Below are 20,384 nucleotides of genomic sequence, written 5' to 3'. Positions count from 1 at the left end.
TGTTCACTAAGGCATAGAGAACATTGTAACAAGCTTCTATGTAGCTTCCACCTAGACTAAGAAAAAAGAATTGAGGCCCTGCAGTTACCTTCCTACCTTTTGAAATAACCAACTCTTCAGTTTAAATATTGTCATTTTCACATGTGTCTTCATACTTTTATTACATGTGTATATCCTAAAACAATATATAGTATTGTTTTGCATGTTGTCATTCTTTATATAAATGGTATATATACGTCTACTTTTTTCATTCAATGTGGTTGATACTGTTCTAGCTCTTTTATTTCATTTATTTCCCTTGAATTAATAAACCACAATTTATCAATTTTCCTATTAATATACATTTATATTGTTTCTAAAATTGGGGGTTACCAAAATGCAGTGTCTTCCTATGTATGTCTTCTTGTGTACATATGCAAGTATTTTTGAGATGTTTGGTGGGAAAAAAATTGTTGGGTCGTGGTGTATATGCACCTTCATTTTGCTTGAGATTACCAACTTGCTCTACAGAGCAGTTGCACCAATTTGTACTCTCATCAGCAAGCCATAAGTTTCCAGAGCTCAGCATCTTTGTCAACACTTGGCTTTGTCAAACTTCAAAATTACTGTAGGGGCACCTGGGTGGCTTAGTTGGTTGAGCATCTAACTCTTGATTTCAGCTCAGGTCAGGATCTCAGGTTCATGGAATTGAGCCCCATGCTGGGCTTGATGCTCAGCATAGAGTCTGCTCCAGATTCCTTCTCTTCCTCTGTGACCCCCCAAGATAAATAAATTTTAAAAATCTTTTTAAAAATAAAATTATTATAAATTTTTAGGTGAATATGGTACTTTGTCTTTCATTTTCCCGATTACTAGCAAAAGGAGCATACTCTTCATGTTTATTGACCAGAGTTCCCTGATGTAAAGTACCTGTTTGTATCCTTTGTCAATTGTTCTATTATCTTTTTTCTTGATATATAGAAAAGTTATATGTAATATATATTATCTTATATTTTTAAAATTTGGTTTTTCGTATTTAGAGTTAATTGACCTGGAATTATTGTATATGTAGTGTGATGTGAGGATCTCCCCACATGGATAATCAGTCCAGGAACCATTTAATAGTGAATGCCACACTGTTACCTGTCAAGTTTCCTTATATATTGGGTCTGTTCTAGGCACTCTTCTGTTCTTCGATTCTATCCCTACTCTAATGCCACACTGTCTTAATTACTATTATTTAATAATGAAACTGAATATCTGGTAGAGGTAGTTCTCCCGCTTTGTTCTTCAGAATTGCCCTGGTTATTTTTTTTAAGATTCATTTATTTATGTGCATGTTGACCATGTCTATGTCTTCCTCTGTGAGATTTCTCTTCATGTCTTTTGCTTATTTGAGAGAGAGAGAGAGCGCGTGCGCACACAAACAATGGTGGAGGGAGGCAGAGGAAGAGGGAGAAGCAGGCTCCCCAGTGAGCAGGGGACCTAATGTGGGACTCTATAATAGAATCCCAGGGTCTACGACCTGACCCAAAGGTAGATGCTTAACCAACTGAGCCACCTCGGTGCCCCATCTTGGTTTATTCTTAGCCTCCATACAAAGTATATAATGATGCACTAGATTTCACACACACATGTGTGTACACATGCAAATACTCTAGTGTATTTTGATTGGAATAAAATTGAATTTGTAGATCAACTTTGGGGGGAATTAACATTATGATATTGAGTTTTATTATCCGGAAACATGGTATATTGCTCCATTTATTGATATTTCCTAACTTTTAAAAATAAAGCTTCAGAATTTTCCCTATAAAGGTCTTGTACATATTATATCTCTTGTTAGATTTATTTATCTTGAAGACCTTATATTTTGTTATTGTAGATGGTATATATTTTTGAATTATGTTTTCTGTTATTGATATGTAATGGCACAGTTGATTTTACATATTGATCTTATAGCTAGTGACCTTGCTTTTGCCCCATTATTAATTCCAATAATTGGTTATATATTCTCCTGGATTTTTTCTTTTTTTCTTTTTTAAAGATTTTATTTATTTATTCATGAGAGACACAAAGAGAGAGAGGCAGAGACACAGGCAGAGGGAGAAGCAGGCTCCATGCAGGGAGCCTGATGCAGGACTCAATCCCGGGACTCCAGGATCATGCCCTGGGCCAAAGGCAGGCGCTAAACCACTGAGCCACCCAGGGATCCCCCTCTTGGATTTTTTCTTTTTAAACTTATAATAATGAAAATAATAAAAGCTACCATGATTTTCATCTAGATGATCCAGTCCCTTTAAATAATAATAACAGTTTGATTTTAGTAAAATGTTTAGTTTTATGGAATAACAAAAACTCCCAACTTGATTCCAAAGTTAAATCTCCTCTTCTTCAGTAGTTTGGTCCTTCTTCAGGCTTTGATACTGAATTGGGGAAGGGGCCATAGATGGCTTCTCTCTTTCCCTGTCGTCTTCTCTTCCCGCTCACATATTCAGGAGTAGAATCAGAAGTCTATAGAACATAGACTCTATTATTGCCTTTAGTCATTAAGAATCTGGAAGTACTAATGATCCTTTTGTGTTGACCAGAAAATCTTATTAGAAGTTATACCTTTCAGGCTATAGTTCTATCAGTTGAAATATAGGTAATGGATACAACAAATTATCAAGTAAAAAAGCCAGTCAGAATTTTAAAGGTTAAAAGATATTTTCAGGGGCACTTGGGTGGCTCAATCAGTTAAGTGTTCATCCCTTGAATTTGGCTTAGGTCATGATCTCAGGGTTGTGAGATTGAGCCCCAGTGAGCATGGAACATTCTTAAGATTCTTTCTCCTCTTTCTCTCCTATTCACCCCCTCAAGAAAAAAGATATTTTCATACAACATAGTAATAATAGCAACATAGTATGGTTTCTTACAAGTCTCCTTTCTAGAGACAGATTAATAACCACAGAAAATAGAACAATGTAGATATTAATACAAGTTTCAATAAAAGCTTAATGTTCTTATGAAAGTTCTTAGTTCAGACCTTATTTTTTGAACAAGCATCTCCTGCTGGTGTGGGGAGAGGGATATCTTTTTATCTTTCTGAGATTGTTTTCCAAAAGTAGTTGTCAATTTAAAAAGACATTCATAAGACATAGCTCTGAAATGTCATTGTTTAGTATTAGAAAGAACAAACAGGTCTAAAGGGCTCAAATTTTACTCTCTATATAAAATCATACCTTTTCCTTATTTACTGTTTCTTAGCTTTTAACATTTTCTCTTTTGTAAGAATATAGTATATGATAGGTAAACAAAAAATGTTAATTGACTTATCAGTAAGGCTTCTAGGCAATAGTAGGTTTTTTGGGGAGTCAAAAGTTGTACATGGGTTTTTGTACTGTGTTGGGGTTGGTATCCCAAACCCCATGTTGTTCAAGAGTCAACTGTAATCAAAATCTTGTGCTTTATATGTATAGTTCTCTAAATTTCTATTTCATACTCATTACAATAATTAATTTTTCAAAGCATAACGAATATGAGTTATTTGCATTTTTTCCAATTCTTCCAGACTTGAAGAATAAAACAGAAACCGATGCATCAACTGCAAAGAATGACATTTTCCAGGAACAGTTATATCATGGTATTATGATGGAAGGGTTCCTGAGAGATGATGTCATCTATTCCACATTGAGAAAAGTTTCTAAATATGATGGTGACTTAGAAAGGCACCCGGAAACCCATGGAAGAGATGTAAGGCAAGCCATCCTGACCCACAAGAAGAGTGGCCAAGAAACTAACAAATTTGGGGAAAATATTGTCAGTTCAAAAGTTATTGTAGAGCAGAGGCACCGCAAATGTGATACACCTAGACAGAGAAACAAATACAAATTAGACTTGATCAATCATCCAAGTTACATAAAAACAAAAACCTATGAATGTAATATATGTGAAAAAATCTTCAAACAACCCATTCATCTTACTGAACACATGAGAATTCACACTGGTGAAAAGCCTTTCAGGTGTAAGGAATGTGGAAGAGCCTTTAGTCAAAGCGCATCCCTTACTACACACCAGAGGATCCATACTGGCGAGAAACCCTTTGAATGTGAAGAATGTGGCAAAGCCTTCAGACATCGCTCATCTCTTAATCAGCATCATAGAACTCACACTGGAGAGAAACCCTATGTATGCAATAAATGTCAGAAAGCTTTCAGCCAGAACATTAGCTTGATCCAACACTTGAGAACTCATTCTGGAGAGAAACCCTTTACATGCAATGAATGTGGGAAAACCTTCCGACAGATTAGACATCTTAGTGAACATATAAGAATTCACACTGGGGAGAAGCCCTATGCATGCACTGCGTGTTGTAAAACCTTTAGTCATAGAGCGTATCTAACACATCACCAGAGAATCCATACTGGGGAGAGACCCTACAAATGTAAGGAGTGCGGGAAAGCCTTTAGGCAGAGGATACACCTTAGCAACCATAAAACTGTTCATACAGGAGTGAAAGCATATGAATGCAACCGCTGTGGAAAAGCCTACAGGCATGATTCATCCTTTAAGAAACATCAGAGACACCACACCGGAGAAAAACCTTATGAATGTAATGAATGTGGAAAAGCCTTCAGCTATAATTCATCACTTAGTCGACACCATGAGATACACAGGAGGAATGCCTTTCAAAATAACATGTAAAAATAGATTATTCAACATGAGAGCAAGAGCTAACTCTAAATCAGTGACTCTGTGCTTTTTAATTACATGATTCTAAATTTGAGGAATTGATATCATGATGCCAGCTTTTAATTTTGTCCATTGTGTAAATAAATAGTACATTGACTCCTGTAGATAACTACTATCTACTAACATCTCCATACAAAGTACTTAATCAAGAATAAAGGATGTTATGTTCCTTCAAATTAAATCCAGCATTATGGAAAATGCACATGTAATTGTTATCTTTCTGATTTCATGTGGAATAATTATTCACGTGCATTCACTGATTTATAGACAACGATTGGGAAGAACTGTTGAAAATATCACCACCCCTATTTTTTAAGTAAATTTTTATTTTTTTTAATGGGGAAACTTAAGAATCATGTAAAACTCAAAAGGCATAGACAGTTGTGTAAGTGAAAATCCTTTTCTTATATCCTCCACCATCAAATTTTTTATAGAGGGAATCACTTTTTATAACTAATTATTTTGTGCACCTGTCCAGAGATTTTTCTATTTGTATCCAAAAGAATACAAATGATGCAAATGCAGACTTTTTCTTTTTAAGCATAAATGACAACATTTTGTAAACACCTCTGCACATTACTTTTGTAAACACCTCTGCACATTACTTTTATTAATTAACCATGTATCATGAAGGTCATTACATATTAGTAGACAAAGTGCCTACCCATTCTTTTTTTAACAACTGTGTAGTATTCTGTGGTTTGAATGTACTTTAGTTTACTTAGCCACTTCACTATGGTCGGACTTTGGGATTTCCAGTCTTTTGTTGGAGTGAATAGTCTTAAACCTTGTCTTTATTTCTCACACTTGTAAGTATATATATATATATATATCTATGTAGGGTAAATTCTGAGAACTGGAATCTCTGTACTAGAGGGTATGTGCATTTGTATGATGGATATTGCCAGACTGGCTTTCATGCAGACATTGGACCAACTTATTTGCCTGCCAGCAAGATAGAGAACTGTAGGAGCCACCTGATGCTGAAGTATGTCCTGGACCAACTGCCCTTTCGATCATCAAAGAATTATCAGTTTGTCTCACTAACTTAGCGCAGAAGTACCAGCTGACCTGCATCCCCAAAAAGAGCGGTGCTTGCCATTCCTGGAGCCAGAGAGGAATCTGAATCTTCCTGAACAGCAGCCAGGCCCACCAAAATCTCAGCTGGAGGAGAAGGCCTTTTGCCATCAACTGCTCTAATGCCTGACTTCTGAGGCTGGAGCTTCTTGATCAATGAGAGTCCGTTTCCATCTGTCTTAGCAAGTAAAATCTTGGCTGTCGCCCCTCTGATGGAATGGAGGGACACTGACAGTTGAGTCAGGGTACTTAGGATAGCAGGGTGTGCCATGGATGATCAACTGCTTAGCATTTTATAGGATGGTTATGTTAGCAACTTATAGTTAACACACGTAGGAAGACAGAAAAGAGGTAGGGTGTGACTTTCTAATAAGCATTAATGAATGAATGAGAGCATTAATTAACATTGCTTATGTTGTGAAAGCTGAGCACCAAGATCAGGACCACATGGTTTTGTACATGTTCATTTTTCCAGCCTGGTAAACGTTTATTAAAGTTTTAGTGACTCTGAAATGTTAATGGATTTCCCCTCCTCTCCATCCCACAGCCACTACTCCAGTTGTAACCAAAGCCAGGCACCTAGATCCTCCGTTGTAGGTATTTTTTTAATTTTTTAAATTTATCTATGATAGTCACAGAGAGAGAAAGAGAGAGAGGCAGAGACATAGGCAGAGGGAGAAGCAGGCTCCATGCACCGGGAGCCCGACGTGGGATTCGATCCCGGGTCTCCAGGATCGCGCCCTGGGCCAAAGGCAGGCGCCAAACCGCTGCGCCACCCAGGGATCCCCGTTGTAGGTATTACTTTATAGCTCCATCTCTCATTTTTCTCCTTCCTATGGGGGCTCAGACTAAACTCAGGAGATATTCTAACAGCGGACTGGAACTAGGACCTGAAGCACTTCAGAAAACCCAGGCAGCTTTCTCTCACCTTTTCTGCTTGTGTCTTTTTAAGCACCTTGCTGCAAATCAGAGTTACCATCAGCTCCAGATTTTACATACATTGTTTCCATCACCCAGGAAAAAAATGCTGTCTTTCCTTTCTTACTTCCAATCTTAAAATCCTAGAGAAGGTCTCTTATTGGCCCAAACAGGTCAAGTACCCAATTCTAAAGTCAATGGTAAGACTGAGAACTGTGGGAACCTTGTGGATGGTGTAAATGGGGTGGGGGGTGGGATGGCTGGAGGTGCAAGAGAGCAGAAAGAGTTACTGTTTATAGAATTCCAGATTCTAATTTGTTCTTCAACACTAGCTCATAGGATCAGAATTTTAGAACTGGAAAGGGTCTAGGAATTTACTTAATTAGAACTCCTCACTTTATAGATGAAGACACGGAGAGTCTCCTTTAATTACTCATGTCCTTTACTTGAGTTAATTTTTTGAGCATTTTTTCCTCCAGGTTTAGCTTAGCTTTCCAAATACTTGCCCTTAACGGCTATGCAAAGCTGTTCTTTGCCATTCTAACAGTTTTGTTTCTTAGATCTGCTACTGCTTCAGGAGGTCTCTAACTTTAGAGCCTGTCCATTGGTTTTGCCTGTTATTGCTGTTCATTCTGGTTATCTTACAGGCACTTCTTCCTCTGCTGATCGCATAAATGCTCTTCCCTGGGGCTGTGTCCTTAGGCACATTCTTTTTATCAAGCCATACATTTTGTCTAACTGGTTTTGTTAACATCTCAGCACTTTTTAAATCTCCACCTATGTCTTAGGAATCTCTCTTGAGCTCCAGAACATACTCAACATCCAACTGAATATCTCCATTTGGATATCCCATTGTCACCTCAAATTTGTCTAAAACTCAGGTCGCCTGGGTGGTTCAGCGGTTGAGTGTCTGCCTTCAGCTCAGGGCATGATCCCAGGGTCCTGGATCGAGTCCCACATTGGGCTCATTTGGGGGAGCCTGCTTCTCCCTCTGCCTCTTTCTCTCTCTGTCCCTCATGAATAAATTTTAGAAAAAGGTTGTCCAAAACTCAATCTTTTCAATAAAATCTGTACCCTCAATACAGTGGTACCACCCTCCATCCAATTCTCCAGTTTAAACTTTCCCCACTTCTCGTCCATCACCACCTTCAATCACTAAATCCTATATGATCTATTTGGATCTCTTCACTATCTTCCTCTTCATTCCATTGTCAGCTCTTTTGTTAGGCTGTTAGCACGTTCTAACGTCTTCATTAGGGTTCCAGTGGTTTTTCTATAATACAGACTCATCTTTTTTTTCCAAGTTTGGCATTAATCTGATTCTATTTCCTGTATAACTTTAAGTACCTAAAGATTTATTTCCACAGGCCTCAGAAAATGGGTAGAGGTTACGGGACAATCTCCTCCCACTAAAAAAGTTGCATATTTTGGTAAGTGTCCTAGAGAGAAAAACTGTAATTTACATCAGCAGTGCTGTGCGAGATTCTTACATAAGACCCAAGACCACGGGAACCCTGGGTGGCGCAGCAGTTTGGCGCCTGCCTTTGGCCCAGGGCGCGATCCTGGAGACCCGGGATCGAATCCCACGTCGGGCTCCCGGTGCATGGAGCCTGCTTCTCCCTCTGCCTGTGTCTCTGCCTCTCTCTCTCTCTCTCTGTTACTATCATAAATAAATAAAAATTAAAAAAAAAAAGACCCAAGACCAGGCTGCAGTGGAGACTTTAGTCCTTTGATCAGGTGCCCGGACAGAAACCAAAAGCAGTTGAGCATGACAGGGCAAAGGAGGCAGTGAAGGTGGAGAGGCATCTAGCATGGAAGGAGGAAGGAATTCCAGATTCCTCCTCGGAATGGTGGGTTTTCCTTTTCTTTTCTTGTCTAAGTTGTCTCTATAGGAAGGTGCTGGGCAGGGACCCACCCCAGTGAAAGGAAGGGGCCAAGACTCCTTTAACTGGCCTGGGTGCAGGGCACTGCCAGCAGCTGATACAGGAGAACCTGCACTCTCAGGTTCAGGCCCACCCAGGGTGGAATGCAGAATAAAACGAATGTTTAGAGGAAACCATGTTGCTTGGAATGCTAGATGGCCAAGCTTCAGCCTTTGGTCCAGTGCAACCCCTGCCTCACTGGTCAGCAGTGAAAAAATTAGTTTGGTTAGAAGAACAGCCTAGAATCACACCAGCCTCTGCTACCTTCATGCTCAGTGTTAGAAAAAGATGAACTGGGGGGTCCCTGGGTGGCTCAGTGTTTTAGCACCTGCCTTCAGCCCAGAGCGTGATCCTGGCACCCAGGGTCGAGTCCCACGTCGGGCTCCTTGCATGGAGCCTGCTTCTCCCTCTGCCTGTCTCTTTGCCTCTCTCTCTTCTCTCTCTCTCTTTCATGAATAAAATATTAAAAAGAAAAAGGTGAAGTTGTGTGAACATTCTGATTGATCTGTTAATCCCTGGGGACTGCTTTATTCTTCCCGAAAGACTGTTGGTCAAATAACCCCCAAAGGCTGAAAGCTAAAACACACAGTCCTGGTGTGCGGTTCCCTAAGAATGGACTGGGGGTGTGGTTGGGGTGATAGGGAAAAGCCGTACCTTCCTACAGAAGATCAGCTGACCTGCTCTCCTGCCCCAAATCTCAGCCTGAGGTATATTTCAGCGAAGGCAGGTAGCTGGGCTTCTCAGAGCAGAGAAACAGTTTGTTTGTTTGTTTATTTATTTATTTATTTATTTATAATTTTAATTTATTTATGATAGTCACACACACACACACACACACACAGAGGCAGAGACACAGGCAGAGGGAGAAGCAGGCTCCATGCACCTGAAGCCTGACGTGAGATTCGATCCCGGGTCTCCAGGATCACGCCCTAGGCCAAAGGCAGGCGCTAAATCGCTGCGCCACCCAGGGATCCCTTATTTATTTTTTTAATCATTTTTTTAAAGATTTTTATTACGTGGGACTCGATCCAGGGTCTCCAGGATCACGCCCTGGGCTGCAGGCGGCGCTAAACCGCTGCGCCACCGGGGCTGCCCAAGAGAAGCAGTTTAAGAGCTGAAAGGAAATCTAGAAAAGAACTGTCCTGATACAGACTTATCCCATGGTGTGAGGGGGAGGGCAAAGAACCCAGTGGCACTTTGCTTATCCAGCAATTTCTGCCCATTCCATAGGATCTTGAACTGCTCAGGGACTGGGAATTCATTAAAGTCACTGCCTTCTGTAGGATTAAAGACAATCATCTCAGAAGATTTGGCACTGAGCTGTCGGGGTGGCTCGGTCAGTTAAGCATCTGCCTTCAGCTGGGGTCATGGTCCCAGGGTCCTGGGATTGAGCTCTGCATCAAGCTCCCTGCAGCAGGGAGACTGCTTCTCCATCTGCCCACCCTCCTGCGCTTGTGCACTCTGTCCCTCTCTACTTTTCTCAAATAAAATCTTTAAAACAAAGATTTGACACTATCTTGCAATCCAGGGAATTCTTGCTCAGGTAAACGTGTCAGCCATCTGTTTTGCTGATGGAAATCGTTGGCACTTTACCCACTACTTGAACTTTGACATCCCTGCAATTGGTTACCTTCATGATGCCCACCATATCATTGAACACCAGACCGAGTTTCTTACAGTTACCTACTGTAATTGACTTAATTTTGTCCTTGATTTGCAATGTCATGTTGACACACTTGGATATGTAAGCCACATGTTTCAGCTCTGTGTCATCATCAATCACTAGGTTAGAAACATGCTCCCGATTTCTCACTCTCCACTTCTTGCCCTCCAGTTCAGGTACAGCCAGATCCTTCTGAGTGGTTGGCTTAGGGGATGGGCTGACTCCTGGTTTAGGTGCAGAGAATGGCTTGGGGTCGCTTCGTACTGGACCACTCTGGGCCTTCAGGGCGGGGTTCTTGTGAGTCTTCACGTCATCAGATACATGTTTCAGGGCATGTGTGATGCTCTTCCCCTGGTTAATTTATGCAACAGTGCTGGGAAGCAGGCCCATCTGAGCCTGAACAGGTGGCTGTGGGGTGCGGGGGCGCTGCTGGAGGGAGGAAGAGGACCTAATCCAGCAGAGGGTCCAGATGGCAATCCACCAAGTTCTGCCACAGACTCTGTTTTGGTCTAGGCCAGTCCAGTGGTATAGAACTCAATGTAAGCCTGTAGCTCAGTCCATATACTCAAGTAAGCTTTGACCCAGTCCCCGTGCTTCTTATCAACATCTGTCTCCTTGAGGACTCAATCTGTATAAAACATGGCAACATTGTTCCTTTCTTTCACACAGGGACCAGGCTTGGGAGCCACAGTCACCCAACCCAGGGCCTGGATACTATCGCTGACAGCTGACAGGTGATTGAACAACTTGCTGCTTCTGTTCATCCTCTGGAAGGTTATCACTTCTTGGATCTGCTCTGAGATGGGTGCCAACAAGTCAGAAAGCTTACTGCCTGCTGGCTGCTGGCACTGAGAGGCTGCAAACAAGAGAGCTTGCTCCAACTTCAGACCCATGTGGACCACCTCCGCATGTTACTACACCATCTCCTCCAACCTCTTCACTGATCTTCAGGTACTCTGCTCCAGGACTGGCAAGCGGTAAGTCAAAGGCTTGCACATATGGAGCTGCTCCTGCTTTTGGGGCGCTGTCTCCATACCCACAGTGCATGTCAGAGGCATGGGATACTGCCTCCAGGCGGCCCACTGCCCTCTCCAATCTTTCCACCAGCTTTTGCATGTCGGCCATAATGTGCCACCTGCTCAGAGCTCCGCCTCACCCCTGGAGTTGGACTCATGTCTCTACCCTCTCCACTGTTGCTAGAGTGATCATTCCAAAACACGTATTTAATCAAACTTAATCTAATTAATTGAATCACATTGCTTAAAACCCCTCAATGGGTTCTCATAACTTGAAGATAAACTTCACCTTCTGTATTCTTCTTTTTTTTTTTGTATTCTTCTTAATACAGAACACTTGGCACAGAGCATTACTTATTTTTCTGGCAGTGGCTCCCAAACTTCCCCTCAAGCATATTTTGCTCCAGTCATAAAGATCTTATAGTCTTATAAATATACCATACTATTGCATGGTTTCTGGTCTTCAATTGTGCTACTTTTCTTCTTTCTGTCTAGTTTCTTTTTTAAAAACAAGTTAAAAAAAAGATTTTGTTTATTTATTCATAGAGACACAGAGAGAGGGGCAGAGACACAGGCAGAGGGAGAAGAAGCAGGCTCCATGCAGGGAGCCCGACGCGGAACTCGATCCAAGGACCCCAGGATCACACCCTGAGCCAAAGGCAGACGTTCAACCGCTGAGCCACCCAGGTGCCCCTCTGCCTAATTTCTTTGTTCAGTTAGCTCCTACCTATCCTCTCAGATTAAATCTGAGTCACGTCATCAGGGAATACTACACACAATTTATGCCTTCTTGGATGAACACTTGACTTTTTGGCTGAATTTACCAAATATAGAGATAGGTCTTAACTCACAGGATTTTTAAAATCAAAGACTGACAACATGAGGTTGTAATTTTATATTATTCTGGGACCGGTGTGTAAGACTATGGTGTCAGTACAAATACAGTATTTTCTATTTTATTTTTAAAGAAATCTTTGCCTTACTTGATGGGATGAGCACTGGGTGTTATTCTATATGTTGGCAAATTGAACACCAATAAAAAATAAATTAAAAATTAAATAAATAAAAAAGAAATCTTTGCCTTTTTTGAAGTCCAAACAATAGCTCACGGTATCATATTCCAAAAGCTTTATAGTTTAGCTTTTCACATTTAGGACTTTAATACTCCTGGAATTGATTTTCGTGAAGAAGTAAGAGGTTTCAGGTTTCATTTCATATACTTTTTTTCATAAGGATACCCTATCATCACAGAGCCTTCACTGAAAAGACCATTTTTCTCCGTTACTATGCGATGGCACCTTGACCGTAAATCAAGTCTCCCATACGTGATAAAACTGTCAAGAAATGCAAGAAAAAATAAAAAAAAAGAAAAGGAAAAACAAAAAGAAATGCAAGGAAGAGACTGGGCAAGGTCAGGCTGGTGGTTTGCTCAGGAAGGGGGCACGGGAGGGTATTTGGAAGGGGCTTGCCACTTCTCTGTTTTTGATCTAACGATGACATATCTTTTCAATACTTAAATTTACCTTTATTTTCTTTTTTTTTCTATTTTTTTTAATTTTTATTTATTTATGATAGTCACAGAGAGAGAGAGAGAGAGAGAGAGAGAGAGGCAGAGACACAGGCAGAGGGAGAAGCAGGCTCCATGCACCTGGGAGCCCGACGTGGGATTCGATCCCGGGTCTCCAGGATCGCGCCCTGGGCCAAAGGCAGGCGCCAAACCGCTGCGCCACCCAGGGATCCCTACCTTTATTTTCTATGTCAGACTAGAGCTGTGTTATAACGGTTAAAAGACGGGCGCCAGCATCTTTGCAAAGGGAGTTCCTGGGTGTTCTCAGCCGGGAGGGCGGGCGCGAGGAGCAGAGGCGGCGCGGGGCCCCGGGGAGGCGAAGCCAAGGCCGCGGCACTGAACGGACAGCGGCCGGGGCACGGGGACACGGGAGACGCTCGGCGGCGGCCGGGAGCCCCGCCGCGGGGACAGCTTCCGGGTCAGGCCGCAGCGCGCTTCCGGCCCGACTGAAGCCACACGCACGGCTAGCGGCGCGCAGGGACCGTCGCCCCGCCCACCGCCCCATCTCGCCCCGCCCACTCCCGCCCCATCCTGCCCAGCCCCGAGCCGACCCCGCCCCGTCTCCTCGCCCCGCCCCGCCGCGAGAGGGAGTCCGCTTCGGCCGAGGAATCGCGAGGACCAGGCGGCGCCGCGGAGGACTCTGGGAGGGGGCGGGCCCGGGCGGCCTCTGGGCATTCTGGGCGTCCTCCCCCGGCGGGGCGGGGCGGGGCGGGCCGTGGCGCGCGGGGCTCTTCTGCTGCAGCGGCGCGGGGTCTGCCCGGGCAGAGTCCGGGAGCGGTCCCGAGGCCGCGGCGGAGCCGGGTGGAGCCCGGGGCTCGGAGGAGCAGCCAAGGTTAGGGCAAGGCCGCGAGTGGGGGTGGGGAGCTGAGGGGCTGCGGTGCGGAGCGCAGGGGAGTGTCGGCACTGTTGCCGCGGCCCCGGGCGGGAGCGGGTCCCCGGGAGGGAGCGGGTCGCGTCTGCCTTCGCAGGCCAGGCTCCTTTGGGTTCTGGACCTTTCGCGGAGGTCCACTGGGACCCCTTCCCGAGGCCGACGACCCCTTGCTGTCTCCCGCTCCTACAGGACGTTGTAGGGGGTGCCCAGTAAACTTTAGGGCAGGCCCCTAGGGACTTCCTGGGGCGACAGAGGTTTGGGGCGTCTGGAAAGGTCTTGGCTCAAGGCAAGCGCTCGCGGAGCCGACAAGTCCGGGCTGCACCCAACAGGTCAGGATGTTGAGGGTGAAGGTCGTGGCAGTCCCACAGGCAGCAGGAACCCTTTAGAGAAGTAAAGCCTCTCACCTGAGGTCTCTGCTGAGCACTTGGGCTGAGGTTTGAGGCTGTAAGAGGGACCTGATCTTGGAGCTCCTGGGGGACTTCGGTTATTCTTGACTTTTTTGCTTGCAGGGAGCAAAGATTGGATTAAGTAACTGCATCCGGGGTGTGGGGAAAACGAAGAAGTCATGAAGAATTTGACCCAGGAGCAGGCCAAGCATTATTACCTAGCATTTGGGACGGGCAACAGCCTCTGCCCTATGAATCAGAGAGAAGGGAATGCTGCAATGTGATGGACTGATCAGGTGAGAAAGGACCAAAAGTCCCCGTTCTGGACAACACGGTGCAGAGTTGCTAATCTGGATTCTTTAGTGCAGACCTGGTTTTTCAGAGCTCCTTCCTCCTCCCCTAGCTGTGTCATTGTAGCATTCTGCACTTCTGTTGAGCAGAAGAATCAGCCAAGTCCCAGGGAATTAGGTTTCCTTTCTCCTGAAGCTTAATCTCATTTGTCAGGGGGAATAGAGTGTCCCATCTCTTCCTTGGGAAGGGGAAGGAGATCCACATTGGTTGAATGGTAGCATGTATATAATGCGTTATTATGTTGGGTAGCTGAGTACCTTTGGAAGGGAGTACTCTTAAGTGTCAGTATCTTCAGGAAAAGGAAAAACTTGCCCAGAGTACTCATGAGGCAAGTAGAATTCTACTAAATACCACTGACCTAGGCAGGTTAAGATTTATAATCTAGATCCATTGGACCCCCAGACTCTTGACACTGGTATCGCTGGTATTTCCCACACATTTCATTTCATTCACTTACCACCTAATAATTGTTGCCGTTCCTATGTACTACCTGTATCGTTATTTTCATATTTTAGCTTTTTTATTTTTTTTTAATTTTTTTTTATTTTTTATTTATTTATTTATGATAGTCACACAGAGAGAGAGAGAGAGGCAGAGACATAGGCAGAGGGAGAAGCAGGCTCCATGCACCGGGAGCCCGACGTGGGATTCGATCCTTGGTCTCCAGGATCGCGCCCTGGGCCAAAGGCAGGCGCTAAACCGCTGCGCCACCCAGGGATCCCTTTTATTTTCATTTATTTAAAAACCCAACTTGTTCTAAGAAACACTCTCTATGAAATTGTGCATTTAATGGAAACTCTAATAGCTTTATATTCTGAGATACATCTAACAATGTTGACCTTTGTACCATGTAAAATCACCTCATGTCCGAAGGATATAAACTGCATTTAGAGACACAATGCACTGCATCATGCTCTTGTCTGGATTTTTTTCTGCATAGGAAAGTGCAGGCAACGCATCTCAGTCTAAATTGTCCATCCCCAGTGTATTGTTTTCTTCCTTTAGATGAATAATTCCACACAGAAGGCCCCCTTTTTGTGTCTTCTGTACAAAACATTTCACTTAACCTGTTCAGGGCTACCCTATTTTCAGTATGTAAAAACAAGTACAAAGTCCATACCTTTCAGGAGCTTACTCTCTCTTTGGGAGTTAATACTTATACATGAAATAATCTAAATCAGTACTGTCCAGTAGCACTTTCTGTGATCAGGGAAATGTTCTGTATTTTTGACTTATGATGTGGGACCCACTTGCTACATGTAGCTGTTAAAAGCACTTGAAATGTGCATAATGCAACAGAGAAATTGAGTTTTAAATTTTATTTCATTTTAGTTAATTTAAGTAGCCACATGGGGCTAGGGACTACATATTGGCCAGTCCAGGTCTAAATATTTGAAATGAAATGTTTTCAAGGTCAGTTGCTTTGGATTTAGTGCCCTTCCCCTTGAGGAGGGGAACACTCCAAGTGTTTTTGTTTTTTTTTTTTTCAAACGTACATTTTAATTACCATTTAGCTTCAGTTTCTTGACAGAGGGTAAAGATTCTCTCCAATTTTCAGGGACTTCATAATCCAAATAACATTACTCATTTTAAAACTGTCATTATTGGGATCCCTGGGTGGCGCAGCGGTTTGGCGCCTGCCTTTGGCCCAGGGCGCGATCCTGGAGACCCGGGATTGAATCCCACGTCGGGCTCCCGGTGCATGGAGCCTGCTTCTCCCTCTGCCTGTGTCTCTGCCTCTCTCTCTCTCTCTCTCTGTGACTATCATAAATAAAAAAAAAAAATAAAAAAAATTAAAAAAAAAAATAAAACTGTCATTATCTAAGGCACATTTATAATTTAAAACACTTGTACACATGTGCAGCTTCTGTGTTTTCTTACTATTGAAGTACCCTATAAAGCAGTGACTTTATAGGATATAAGCAAAGGTCTTCTCATTCTGTTACTTTTGTTCATTGCAAATAACACCTCTGTTTTTTTTCATTAGGGACATTTAGATTATTTAAAAATGAGTTAAGTACAACCATAACTAATGTTAATGCCATTTTCATGGTATCATTTCTTAAGCTTTTAATATGGGAGTTGGCGCATTCAGTTTATTCATTACTTATTAGATTAGCAAAGAGGAAACTTGGCTCCTAGTTACCTCAATCAGTTTGAATTCTGTGTCAGATTATTTTCCTGGCACCCAAAGTTAAATACTGATAGACTGGTCATACTTCATTTTGTTTCATTTTGTCTCTATGCTAGGTTAGATATGTCAGGTTAGGAAGAAGGCTTAAGTATATCTTTACAAGATAATTTGCCTAGTTTCTTAGGATTAAAGATATTTGAGAGACAAAACAGATCAAACATGATGTGTGGTCTTTATTTCCTGGTTTAAAGAAAAGCTGCCTAAGACATTTTAGGGGATTTGGGAAAATTTGAATATGGATGGGAATATTAGGTAATTATTAATTTTGTTAGATGTAATAACAGTATTATAATTAATGTAGGAGAATGTCTTTATCTGGAAATGTATGCTGAAGCATTTGTATCTCAAATGTTATGATATCTATAATTTACTTTAAAATAGCCACACAAAAAAAATACACACGTGAAAGATGCAAATACAGCAACATGTCAACTGTCATTTATTTAGGTGGTATGTATATAGATGTTCATTGTTCTATTTCTCTGTATGTGTGAAATTTTTTGTAGTAAAAATTTCAGAAAGAGTACCTGTCCCACAGTAGAGTAGTGAGATATTGGATGGGAAGCACTTGGCTTGGTGTCCAGCACTCAATAACTGCACATTAAAATATTCACTATTATAGCAAATACAGTGGTATTTTATAGTGCTTATTGACAGATATTTTCCTTCGCAAGCTAATTTCTTGTGGAATGAAAAAATAAACCTGCTGGGAAACACCAATTTCAGTAATGTTTGGAGGGTAATTTATAAAATCAGTTAAGGGTAGAGCAGAATCCACTAAGCTTTTCCTCCTTGCCATTTCCTTAATAGAGCTTAAATATAAAAAGCAGCTGATTTATTCATGTTGCTGTGAACATCCTCTCTCATTACATCATGCCATTAATTTGTGTGTGAGCCGATCTACTTATCTATAGTTAGTCTTTGAATTTTGCCATACTATGTTCCTGAGAGCTATACTTAAATTAAAAACAGTCATTGTGGAGCTGATTTTTCTCAAGGAAAATTTTGTAATTGACTTTTATTTTCCTAGTCAAGGACTTTGTGTCAAAGGAAACAAAGTAGACATGGTTTTACCAACATTGCTCCAACATTTACAAAAATCTATACTCAAAATAATGTAAAATGCCCCCAAGTAGTAGAATATTGAAGCAGAAAAGGCAAACCTCAAATCTCCTTTTAAATGAAGAAATTGAGGCCAAGGCAACTCTGTTACACTACTAATTGGTTGTAAATAGATAGGCTTCTTTAAAGAATGTAAATAGTTACGATTCTTTTAATCTTATTAGAATCTGACAGTGCTTTGGAAAAAATTTTTATATGGATAATACATTTTTTTTTTAACATACGCAGTGCCTTGTGCCATGGCAGAGACTGGGGAAGAGGTGTCGGCAGAAGAGGTGTCAGCAGAGGCCTCAGGGTTCTCAGACTTGAGTGACTCAGAGTTTCTAGAGTATCTGGACCTGGAAGATACTCAAGAGTCAAGTGCTTCACTGAGCAAGCCTGGCCCTTCTTCTGAACTCCCTGGGAAGGATGACAAGCTCATAAGCTTACCAAAGTGGAAAAGAAGATTGGATGTCTCATCACCTATGGAGCGATTCCACCTTAAATACTTGTATGTCACTGACCTGTCTACTCAGGACTGGTGTGAACAGCAAATGGTATATGGGAAGGAGCTTCCTGGTTTCTTGGCTCCCGAGAAGGCAGCTGTTTTGGATACCGGTGCCAGCATCCACCTAGCTAGAGAACTAGAAGTTCATGATCTTGTGACTATCCCCATCACTACTAAAGAAGATGCTTGGGCAGTGAAGTTTCTGAATATATTATCAATGATTCCTATCTTGCAGTCACAAGGACGCATCAGAGAGTTTCCAGTGTTTGGAGAAGTGGAGGGTGTGCTGCTTGTTGGAGTAATTGATGAGCTGCGCTATACAGCCAAGGGAGAACTGGAACTGGCTGAACTTAAGACACGCAGGCACCCTATGCTCCCTCTGGAAGCCCAGAAAAAAAAAGACCGTTTTCAAGTCAGCCTATACAAATATATCTTTGATGCCATGGTTCAAGGGAAAGTGACCAGTGCTAGCCTAATCCACCACACAAAAATATGTCCAGATAAGCCACTGGGACCTTCAGTGCTGAGGCAAGCCCGGCAAGGGGGCTTCTCTGTGAAGTCCTTGGGTGACCTTATGGAGCTAGTTTTCTTGTCTCTAACACTGTCTGACCTCCCACTTCTTGATATCCTGAAGATTGAATATATCCACCAAGAGACTACCACTGTGCTGGGTACAGAGATTGTGGACTTTGAAGAGCAGGAGGTGAAAAGCAAAGTGCAGCACTATATGGCCTACTGGATGGGCCACCGAGAGCCTCAAGGGATTGATGTAGAGGAGGCTTGGAAGTGCCGGACATGCAGCTATGCAGATATCTGTGAGTGGAGGAAGGGCGGTGGGATGCCCAGCTCCATTCTAGAGCCCCAGGCCAAAAAAGTGAAATGAACAGAAGGATATGCCTTCAGGAACTTTGATCCTTCCTGCTCCTAATATACTCAGCAGAATAAAAGAGGGCCAGTCTTTGAGCTTGGCTCTCACGGAGAGTGTTCTTATTTTGGATCTTTTTATATTTCCTCAAACTCTGATGACTAAAATCATGACCAAGATTCAGGAGTGAGTGGGAGGAATCTGGGATTATATGGTCTCTGGAACTGTGTGTGAATTGCCAAGAAGACAGTTGCTCATCATGACTGGAACAAAAGGTATCCTTTAGCCATCATTGCTTTCCTAAGAAGATTCTAAAATTTCTATTAAGTCTCTTCCCTATTTTTTTTTCTTAGTCAAAGCTTTCTGCATTTTATATAATAAAATAAAATGAAATGCTGTCCAGGTCAGTTGAACTGATGTTTTGTTTTTTGTTTTTTCATAATCTCAATCTTTCAAAGATGACCACTATAAATAGTTGTGTGTATGTTATTCTATGCCTTTAGTACATAAATGTATTTCTGGAGCAGAATTAGTGGAATGAGCAGACTGAGAATTTAAAATAGGCATGATAAATATGCTCAAAGAAATAAGTGAAAATGAAGCAGGAGTAGAAGACCATAAAAAAATGAAAACATTAGATATAAAAAATATAATACACAAAGTAACATGTAACATTTACACCTTATAATACCACACCTCAGGATATGCCAAGAGAAGCTCTTACATACATACAACAGGAAATAGGAACAAGAATACACTCTGTAGTAGTTTTACAGTAGTAAAACCAGAACCTAGAAACTATCCAAGGGCTTATCAGAAGCGTGTGGATGATGTACAGCAGCTAAAAGAAATGAGCCACAGCAACAACGTGGGTGAATCTTAGCACAATACTAAGTGAAAAAAACAAGCCCCCTGAAGTTGCATACAGTACAGTGCCCTTTTAATAAAGGGAGAACCAACAAAAATAAAAACATTTTAAGAAAAATGTAAGGATGGTGGAGAGGAATCTCAGCGTATTTTAGAAGGTGGTGGAGCCCTTACTGCAAACATTGCCAAAGAGGCTAGTGGAAAATGATTTGGATATCATCCAGAAGAAAAAAGCTTGTTTATGCAGATACTACTAGAGAATTTGCATAAGTAGATGGAGGGGGAGAAGAGTTTGTAAGGGTAGAGGTTTCTGTATGAACTAGAAGAACATCAGAACCATGATGAATATTGTTAATGTGACTCCA

At 42.1% G+C, this 20,384-nt stretch overlaps 2 protein-coding genes, 1 long non-coding RNA gene and 1 pseudogene across 10 annotated transcripts in view; 2 read left to right on the top strand and 2 right to left on the bottom strand.

Annotated features, from left to right (window-relative positions):
• ZFP69 (ZFP69 zinc finger protein) overlaps positions 1–6,303 on the top strand; it is a 36,099-nt gene extending 29,796 nt beyond the window's left edge. For all 7 annotated transcript variants that reach the window (XM_049094530.1, XM_025419774.3, XM_025419772.3 and 4 more), the window contains one exon: positions 3,533–6,303. In XM_049094530.1, coding sequence (XP_048950487.1) covers positions 3,533–4,665 — 1,133 coding nt within the window. In that variant the 3' untranslated portion in view covers positions 4,666–6,303. The remainder of the gene's footprint in view (positions 1–3,532) is intronic.
• On the bottom strand, positions 2,296–8,210 carry LOC118350737 (uncharacterized). 2 transcript variants are annotated; one of them, XR_007402512.1, is made up of 2 exons: positions 6,719–8,210; positions 2,296–3,829 (listed from the first exon to the last, which is right to left on the bottom strand). It is a non-coding gene; the product is annotated as an uncharacterized LOC118350737 (long non-coding RNA). The 2 variants fall into 2 exon arrangements; XR_007402511.1 differs by having other exon boundaries at positions 2,296–2,493.
• Positions 8,211–9,451: 1,241 nt separating this feature from the next.
• On the bottom strand, positions 9,452–13,282 carry LOC112642306 (adenylyl cyclase-associated protein 1-like; annotated as a pseudogene).
• A 267-nt stretch (positions 13,283–13,549) lies between these two features.
• EXO5 (exonuclease 5) lies at positions 13,550–19,565 on the top strand. The gene is made up of 3 exons (XM_025419762.3): positions 13,550–13,708; positions 14,257–14,429; positions 18,029–19,565. Exon 3 carries the CDS (start codon positions 18,040–18,042, stop codon positions 19,168–19,170), a length of 1,131 nt encoding a protein of 376 aa, XP_025275547.1. The 5' UTR covers positions 13,550–13,708; positions 14,257–14,429; positions 18,029–18,039; the 3' UTR covers positions 19,171–19,565.
• Positions 19,566–20,384: the final 819 nt, after the last annotated feature.

The sequence above is a fragment of the Canis lupus genome, chromosome 15 (genome assembly GCF_003254725.2).
Source record: "Canis lupus dingo isolate Sandy chromosome 15, ASM325472v2, whole genome shotgun sequence".
Classification (NCBI taxonomy): domain Eukaryota; kingdom Metazoa; phylum Chordata; class Mammalia; order Carnivora; family Canidae; genus Canis; species Canis lupus.
This window is presented reverse-complemented; position numbering and strand designations above follow the sequence as displayed.